Genomic DNA, 10,000 nt, shown 5'->3' with positions numbered 1-10,000 from the left:
TGTGATGATTATTAATCTGTTGGGTTTCTGATGATTATTAATCTGCAGGATTTGTGATGATTATTAATCTGTTGGGTTTCTGATGTTTATTAATCTGTAGGGTTTCTGATGATTATTAATCTGTAGGGTTTCTGATGATTATTAATCTGTAGGGTTTGTGATGATTATTAATCTGTAGGGTTTGTGCGGATTATTAATCTGTAGGGTTTGTGAAGATTATTAATCTGTAGGGTTTCTGATGATTATTAATCTGCAGGATTTGTGATGATTATTAATCTGTTGGGTTTCTGATGATTATTAATCTGCAGGATTTGTGATGATTTTTAATCTGTAGGGTTTGTGATGATTATTAATCTGTAGGGTTTGTGACGATTATTAATCTGTAGGGTTTCTGATGATTATTAATCTGTAGGGTTTCTGATGATTATTAATCTGTAGGGTTTGTGCGGATTATTAATCTGTAGGGTTTGTGAAGATTATTAATCTGTAGGGTTTCTGGTGATTCTTAATCTGTAGGGTTTGTGATGATTCTTAATCTGTAGGGTTTGTGATGATTATTAATCTGTAGGGTTTGTGATGATTATTAATCTGTAGGGTTTCTGATGATTCTTAATCTGTAGGGTTTGTGATGATTATTAATCTGTAGGGTTTGTGACGATTATTAATCTGTAGGGTTTGTGATGATTATTAATCTGTAGGGTTTCTGATGATTCTTAATCTGTAGGGTTTGTGATGATTATTAATCTGTAGGGTTTGTGATGATTATTAATCTGTAGGGTTTGTGAAGATTATTAATCTGTAGGGTTTGTGATGATTATTAATCTGTAGGGTTTCTGATGATTCTTAATCTGTAGGGTTTGTGATGATTATTAATCTGTAGGGTTTGTGACGATTATTAATCTGTAGGGTTTGTGACGATTATTAATCTGTAGGGTTTGTGATGATTATTAATCTGTAGGGTTTGTGATGATTATTAATCTGTAGGATTTGTGCTGATTATTAATCTGTAGGGTTTGTGATGATTATTAATCTGCAGGATTTGTGATGATTATTAATCTGTTGGGTTTCTGATGATTATTAATCTGCAGGATTTGTGATGATTATTAATCTGCAGGGTTTCTGATGATTATTAATCTGTAGGGTTTCTGATGATTATTAATCTGTAGGGTTTGTGCGGATTATTAATCTGTAGGGTTTGTGAAGATTATTAATCTGTAGGGTTTCTGGTGATTATTAATCTGCAGGGTTTCTGATGATTCTTAATCTGTAGGGTTTGTGATGATTATTAATCTGTAGGGTTTGTGACGATTATTAATCTGTAGGGTTTGTGACGATTATTAATCTGTAGGGTTTGTGATGATTATTAATCTGTAGGGTTTGTGATGATTATTAATCTGTAGGCTTTGTGCTGATTATTAATCTGTAGGGTTTGTGATGATTATTAATCTGTTGGGTTTCTGATGATTATTAATCTGCAGGATTTGTGATGATTATTAATCTGTTGTGTTTCTGATGATTATTAATCTGTAGGGTTTCTGATGATTATTAACATTTAGGGTTTGTGATGATTATTAATCTGTAGGATTTGTGATGTTTATTAATCTGTTGGGTTTCTGATGATTATTAATCTGCAGGATTTGTGATGATTATTAATCTGTTGTGTTTCTGATGATTATTAATCTGTAGGGTTTCTGATGATTATTAACATTTAGGGTTTGTGATGTTTATTAATCTGTAGGGTTTCTGATGATTATTAATCTGTAGGGTTTGTGATGATTATTAATCTGTAGGATTTGTGATGATTATTAATCTGTAGGATTTGTGATGATTATTAATCTGTAGGATTTGTGATGATTATTAATCTGTAGGATTTGTGATGATTATTAATCAGTAGGATTTGTGATGATTATTAATCTGTAGGATTTGTGATGATTATTAATCAGTAGGATTTGTGATGATTATTAATCTGTAGGGTTTCTGATGATTATTAACATTTAGGGTTTGTGATGTTTATTAATCTGTAGGGTTTCTGATGATTATTAATCTGTAGGGTTTGTGATGATTATTAATCTGTAGGATTTGTGATGATTATTAATCTGTAGGATTTGTGATGATTATTAATCAGTAGGATTTGTGATGATTATTAATCTGTAGGATTTGTGATGATTATTAATCTGCAGGGTTTGTGATGATTATTAATCTGTAGGGTTTGTGACGATTATTAATCCGTAGGGTTTGTGACGATTATTAATCCGTAGGATTTGTGATGATTATTAATCTGTAGGATTTGTGATGATTATTAATCTGTAGGGTTTGTGACGATTATTAATCCGTAGGATTTGTGATGATTATTAATCTGTAGGATTTGTGATGATTATTAATCTGTAGGATTTGTGATGATTATTAATCTGCAGGGTTTCTGATGATTATTAATCTGTAGGGTTTGTGCGGATTATTAATCTGTAGGGTTTGTGACGATTATTAATCTGTAGGGTTTGTGATGATTATTAATCTGTAGGGTTTGTGACGATTATTAATCTGTAGGGTTTGTGACGATTATTAATCTGTAGGGTTTGTGATGATTATTAATCTGTAGGGTTTGTGATGATTATTAATCTGTAGGGTTTGTGCGGATTATTAATCTGTAGGGTTTGTGACGATTATTAATCTGTAGGGTTTGTGATGATTATTAATCTGTAGGGTTTGTGACGATTATTAATCTGTAGGGTTTGTGACGATTATTAATCTGTAGGGTTTGTGATGATTATTAATCTGTAGGGTTTGTGCGGATTATTAATCTGTAGGGTTTGTGACGATTATTAATCTGTAGGGTTTGTGACGATTATTAATCTGTAGGGTTTGTGACGATTATTAATCTGTAGGGTTTGTGACGATTATTAATCTGTAGGGTTTGTGACGATTATTAATCTGTAGGGTTTGTGACGATTATTAATCTGTAGGGTTTGTGATGATTATTAATCTGTAGGGTTTGTGATGATTATTAATCTGTAGGCTTTGTGATGATTATTAATCTGCAGGGTTTCTGATGATTATTAATCTGTAGGGTTTGTGCGGATTATTAATCTGTAGGGTTTGTGACGATTATTAATCTGTAGGGTTTGTGATGATTATTAATCTGTAGGGTTTGTGACGATTATTAATCTGTAGGGTTTCTGATGATTATTAATCTGTAGGGTTTGTGACGATTATTAATCTGTAGGGTTTCTGATGATTATTAATCCGTAGGGTTTGTGATGATTATTAATCTGTAGGGTTTCTGATGATTATTAATCTGTAGGGTTTCTGATGATTATTAATCTGTAGGGTTTGTGATGATTATTAATCTGTAGGGTTTCTGATGATTATTAATCCGTAGGGTTTCTGATGATTATTAATCTGTAGGGTTTGTGACGATTATTAATCTGTAGGGTTTGTGATGATTATTAATCTGTAGGGTTTGTGACGATTATTAATCCGTAGGGTTTGTGACGATTATTAATCTGTAGGGTTTGTGACGATTATTAATCTGTAGGGTTTGTGACGATTATTAATCTGTAGGGTTTGTGATGATTATTAATCTGTAGGGTTTGTGATGATTATTAATCTGTAGGCTTTGTAATGATTATTAATCTGCAGGGTTTCTGATGATTATTAATCTGTAGGGTTTGTGCGGATTATTAATCTGTAGGGTTTGTGACGATTATTAATCTGTAGGGTTTGTGATGATTATTAATCTGTAGGGTTTGTGACGATTATTAATCTGTAGGGTTTCTGATGATTATTAATCTGTAGGGTTTCTGATGATTATTAATCTGTAGGGTTTCTGATGATTATTAATCCGTAGGGTTTGTGATGATTATTAATCTGTAGGGTTTCTGATGATTATTAATCTGTAGGGTTTGTGATGATTATTAATCTGTAGGGTTTGTGACGATTATTAATCTGTAGGGTTTGTGATGATTATTAATCTGTAGGGTTTGTGATGATTATTAATCTGTAGGGTTTCTGATGATTATTAATCTGTAGGGTTTGTGACGATTATTAATCTGTAGGGTTTCTGATGATTATTAATCCGTAGGGTTTGTGATGATTATTAATCTGTAGGGTTTCTGATGATTATTAATCTGTAGGGTTTGTGATGATTATTAATCTGTAGGGTTTGTGATGATTATTAATCTGTAGGGTTTCTGATGATTATTAATCCGTAGGGTTTCTGATGATTATTAATCTGTAGGGTTTCTGATGATTATTAATCTGTAGGGTTTGTGATGATTATTAATCTGTAGGGTTTGTGATGATTATTAATCTGTAGGGTTTGTGATGATTATTAATCCGTAGGGTTTGTGATGATTATTAATCTGTAGGGTTTCTGATGATTATTAATCTGTAGGGTTTCTGATGATTATTAATCTGTAGGGTTTCTGATGATTATTAATCCGTAGGGTTTGTGATGATTATTAATCTGTAGGGTTTCTGATGATTATTAATCTGTAGGGTTTCTGATGATTATTAATCTGTAGGGTTTCTGATGATTATTAATCCGTAGGGTTTGTGATGATTATTAATCCGTAGGGTTTGTGATTATTAATCTGTAGGGTTTGTAATGATTATTAATCTGTAGGGTTTCTGATGATTATTAATCTGTAGGGTTTCTGATGATTATTAATCTGTAGGGTTTCTGATGATTATTAATCTGTAGGGTTTGTGATGATTATTAATCTGTAGGGTTTGTGATGATTATTAATCTGTAGGGTTTCTGATGATTATTAATATGTAGGGTTTCTGATAATTATTAATCTGTAGGGTTTCTAATGATTTTTAATTACTGGTTCTCTGTCAGGTTTGTGAAGTGTAAATGTTTAGGATTGTAGCTGTAAAATACATATCCAGTCACGGCCGCTGCTTCTGTAGATAAATATGATTTATAAAATCTTCACCAGTTTCCTAAAAATAACCCATATGATTTGAGCTCAAATATTTAGTGAGGTTAAAAGTTAATATTTCAATAATTTAACATTGTCGGTTAATGGTCACATGACATGCAGGTTAATAAATAAAATATTTAATCTGTTTAGGTAAGTGTTTTATTTTGAAATTAAATATTTTAATTTAAGTGAGTGTAACATTCTGATCATTTTCAATTTAGAATTGTTCATATTTTGACATTTGACAATTGTTTAACTATTACTCGGTTTTATTTTGATTGATTTTTTGATTGATCTTAATTTGACATTCACTTTCTTAGTACATGATTTAAAATGAAAATTATTCATTTTAATTGGAAATTTTTAATTTAATTAATTATTAGTAAGTGTTTTATTTTAATTGGACATTTTTAATGTAATTAATGAATTACTAAGTGACTGTTTTTTTTTAAATTATTTATTTTAATTTTACTTTTTTATTTAATTAATTATTAGCAAGGGTTTTATTTTGATTGTTTTTATTTTAAAATATAGTGTACATTTTTAAGATTTAATTTAATGAATAGTTTTGAATGAACTCAGAGACCCGAGTTTGAAAAACCCTGAGCAATAACAACACGAAAAATGTAAAGAAAGCTCATTTTTAAGGTTTAATTACAGTAAGTCCCGGTTTTAACGAAAAAGGGAAACGTCCAAATAAACATCCGAGGGTTTCAGAGGAATCGCTCATTAGGAGTGTGAGTTTAACACCATTTGCATATAAAGCACTTATTAAGAACAGGAAGATGAGCGAGAAATACACAGACGTCAGTGAGGTCACTTCCTGTCACATGACACATGCAGTCAGACACACATTAGACAGATTGACAGACAGGAGCAGCGATGGCACACAGAGAGAATCTGAACCGTGTATTTACCGCGCTCCCTCACGTTGACTGCCACCGATGACAAAAGAATGACAAGAAGAAAGAAATCAACATAGAAAAACAGCAGACATAAGCAAAGGAGAAGACACACAAACTTCCAGAAGAACCAGAGATAATGACACTGAACATCACTTAGGCCCGGATCACATGACCACGAGCCAACAGCCAATCAGCAACTCTCATTCAGTCATTACACACAAACCAACTGTTCTTTTGAACTTTCTATCCAACTGAAGAATAAACAGTTTCCACAAAAATACATTAATAATAATCATAAATATTTCTCGAGCATCAAATCATCATATTAGTAATATTTCACTGTTTTTACTGTATTTTTGAAGAGACTCTTTCAAAAACATTAAAAAAAAAATTTCCAAACTTTTGACCGCCAGTGTGTTTTCTCTGCAATAAAGATGCTAAATAAGAGTGTGTGACTGTGATTCTGCAGGAGCAAATCAAACATTATCCAGATTATTAGCATAAAATCACAGGAGATTCAGTCACACACAGTTGCATGTGTTTATGGGTCAGAACGAGCTCTAAGAACAGCAGGAATGATGGAGATATTAATAAGAGCAGATGCGTGTTGTTTTGAGTGTCACAGTGCAGTAACAGAGGATGGTGTTTCTCACACTCACACACACACACACACACACACACACAGAACACTTACTGGATCCCTCCTCCGTCACCATCCCCAAACCCTCGGCTTTATTCTGACGCTCGAACGCGTTCAGATCCAGAACACTGCACACACACACACACACACACACAACATGTCTGGAACATTCTCTGATGTGTCTCACATGCACATCAATATTCAGATATTAACTGGAATTTGGCAACATTATCAAAAACATTGAGATGTAAACACATTCATTTAAAGATACTATTCCATTTTAATGGGAGATTTGGTATATGGAAAATAAAAAGTAAAAACTAAAGTATAAAGTAAAAAATAAAGTATAAAATAAAGAATTAAAAATGTAAAAATAACATCAATTAAAATAAATGTCAAAATAAAATATACTTTTAAAATTAAATAAATTAAATTAAATAAAAACACTAATATTTAATTAAATCATAAAAATGTAAAATGAAAATATAGCTTTATTTTTAAAACAAAGACAAATCTAAAACAAAACTAAAAATTTAAAAAATTCTAAATAAAACACGATTAAAACAATTAAAACAATAATAATAAAATATATAATTTTCAAATAAAATCAATCAAAATAAAACACTAATAACTAATTAAATAAATGTCAAAGTAAAAAATATAATTTCAAAATAGAAATAGTCAAAATAAAACACTAATAATTAATTATATCATAAAAATGTAAAATTAAAATATATAATTTTAAAACAGACAAATCACAATAAAACTAATAATTAAATAATACAAATTTAACTTTAAAATATATCATTTTAAAATAATAAATATAAATAAAACACTGTTAAAACAATTAAATCATAAAAATAAAAAAAATAAAAAATAATTAAATAAAAAAATGTAAAATATAATTATATAAACACTAATAATGAAATCATAAAATGTCAAATGAAAACAATTTTAAAACACAGACAAATCACATTAAAAATAATATTTAAATCATAGAAATTTAATTTTAAAATATAAATTTATTAAAATAATACATCTAAATAAAACCATTAAATAATGCTAAAATAAAATACATTTTAAATAAAATGTAAAAATAAAATAAAATAAAATACAAAATATTAAAAATGTAAAAATAGAATATATAATTTTAAAATAGAAACACTTAAATAAAATACGAATAATTAATTAAACCATAAAAATATACAATTTAAATATATAATTATACAATATAAAATAAAACTAATAATTAAATCATAAAAAAGTAACTTAAAAATATATCATTTTGAAATAAAAAAAATCTAAATAAAACACTATTAAAACCAATTAATTAAATAAAGAAGTGAAAATAAAATGTATGATTTTAAAATAAAAACAAATTAAATCATAAAAATATAAAAATAAAATATTTAATTTAAAAATAAAAACAAAAACCAGCAGGAGAGGAAGTGTGCGTGTGTAGATCAGCAGACTTAGTGCTGTGCATGGCAAGGTGTGTGTGTGTGTGTGTGTGTGTGTGTGTGTGTGTGTGTGTGTGTGTGTGTGTGTGAATCTGCACCTGCACGACTGCATCAGTCCCGACAGACTCTTGAAGAATCCCACGTCTCGCTTCTCCTTCAGATAGTCCAACATTTTCTGTGCGGCACAAATGATTATGAATCACTCGTGTGCGTCTGATCAATGAAAATGACCGTCGGAGTGTGTGTGTGTGACGGTCGGAGTGTGTGAGTGTGTGTGTAATGTTCAGAGTGTGTGTGTGACAGTCGGAGTGTGTGTGAGTGTGTGTGCGACGGTCGGAGTGTGTGTGAGTGTGTTTGCGACGGTCGGAGTGTGTGTGTGGCGGTCGGAGTGTGTGAGTGTGTGTGTGACGGTCGGAGTGTGTGTGAGTGTGTGTGTGATGTTCGGAGTGTGTGTGTGACAGTCGGAGTGTGTGTGAGTGTGTGTGCGACGGTCGGAGTGTGTGTGTGGCGGTCGGAGTGTGTGAGTGTGTGTGTGACGGTCGGAGTGTGTGTGAGTGTGTGAAGGTCGGAGTGTGTGAGACGCACCTGCTGGACGACGATGTTCCCGCCGTTGAGAATCGAGATGCCAAGCTTCAGTGTGAACGTGACCATCGGATCCAAACGCCCTGAAACAGCAAACGAGTGAGTAAGTGAGTGAGTGAGTGTGTGTGTGTGAGTGAGTGCGTGTTTGAATGAGTGTGTGTGAGTGTGTGAGTGAGTGAGTGTGATATGTGTGAGAGTGTATGTGTTTGTGTGTGAGAGAGAGAGGGAGTGTGTGTGAGAGAGAGAGGGAGTGTGTGTGTGTGTGTGTGTGTGAGTGAGTGTGTGTGTGTGTGTGTGTGTGTGTGTGTGTGTGTGTGTGTGTGAGTGAGTGAGTGTGATATGTGTGAGAGTGTATGTGTTTGTGTGTGAGAGAGAGAGGGAGTGTGTGTGAGAGAGAGAGGGAGTGTGTGTGTGTGTGTGTGTGTGAGTGAGTGTGTGTGTGCGGTGTGTGTATGAGTGTTAGTGAGCAGTGTTGTGCAAGTTACTTCCAAACTGTAATACATTATACATTACTTGTTACTGTTATTTAAAAGTAATTCATTACCTTACAATATTACTGTCTCAGAATTGTACTGCGTTACATTACTCCTGTATTACTTTTGAGTTACTTTCACAAAAATAACTATACAGAAGTAGAACTTAACATTCTAAAATGACTAGGGCTGTAACGATAAGCGATATGAAACCGTAATCGCGACACTCAGATCCATGAACCTGCAGAATGGCGACACACCCCTTCCAACTCCCAGCGTTATCCATACCGTCCAGATCCAATGCTACCACATCTTTAAATTACTATTAGTATTATTTGAAGTTAACTTAACATTATAAAATATGTAGACCTACACCACAAAACTAGTTGAGGATAAATTATTTAAAATTTGGCAATTCCAGCGTTATGGACATGACATTTGCAGACTTGCAGTCAAAACTTAGGCCTATACAATTATATAAATTCTCAGAAAATGCATTAATACCAAAATATTGAAACGTCTGTTTATCCATAGGCTCCTCCCAGAAAGGAGTCCAGACATTAGAAAAATATCAGTCTACACATGCGTTTTATAATTAGTATTAGGGAAATCGACAGTCATGTGTGACAAAAAAAATCTTTAACTTTTAGGAGGCAACGATTTTTTTGTTGTAATTATGTGAATTACACTGCGCAAATCTAATGAAGAAGGGTTGGCTCTCCACAGAACATAAAATATTCATTTTATTTTTCGTGTTCGCATTTATGAGGAAAAAACAATGTTAGACAGTTCTCCGTCACGGACGCGACCGCTCTGAAGCGGCACTAAAAGACTGCTTTAAAACTTTCACAGACACCTTACACAGAAGACAAGAAGCCTTTCTTTAAAGTGAATTTCGTTTTGTATTAATTGTACGGACCTGAAAAATATATCTATATTGAAATGTCCACTTGTAAACAGAACAATTCAAAACGAAAGAAAACAGACTGCTCTCTGCTTATGAAATGAAATGTGC

At 32.1% G+C, this 10,000-nt stretch overlaps 1 protein-coding gene across 1 annotated transcript in view; it reads right to left on the bottom strand.

Moving 5' to 3' along the window:
• Nucleotides 1-10,000, bottom strand: part of LOC143731046 (ryanodine receptor 3) — a 260,828-nt gene that overhangs the window by 46,030 nt on the left and 204,798 nt on the right. The window contains exons 82-85 of the mRNA XM_077221685.1: nt 8,516-8,595; nt 8,029-8,105; nt 6,525-6,598; nt 5,843-5,860 (exon numbers count right to left, since the gene is read on the bottom strand). Of these exons, the coding sequence (XP_077077800.1) occupies nt 5,843-5,860; nt 6,525-6,598; nt 8,029-8,105; nt 8,516-8,595 (249 nt within the window). The remainder of the gene's footprint in view (nt 1-5,842; nt 5,861-6,524; nt 6,599-8,028; nt 8,106-8,515; nt 8,596-10,000) is intronic.

The sequence above is a fragment of the Siphateles boraxobius genome, unplaced genomic scaffold (assembly GCF_051911475.1).
Source record: "Siphateles boraxobius isolate OS27281-9 unplaced genomic scaffold, OSU_SipBor_1 85, whole genome shotgun sequence".
Lineage (NCBI taxonomy): Eukaryota > Metazoa > Chordata > Actinopteri > Cypriniformes > Leuciscidae > Siphateles > Siphateles boraxobius.
This window is presented reverse-complemented; position numbering and strand designations above follow the sequence as displayed.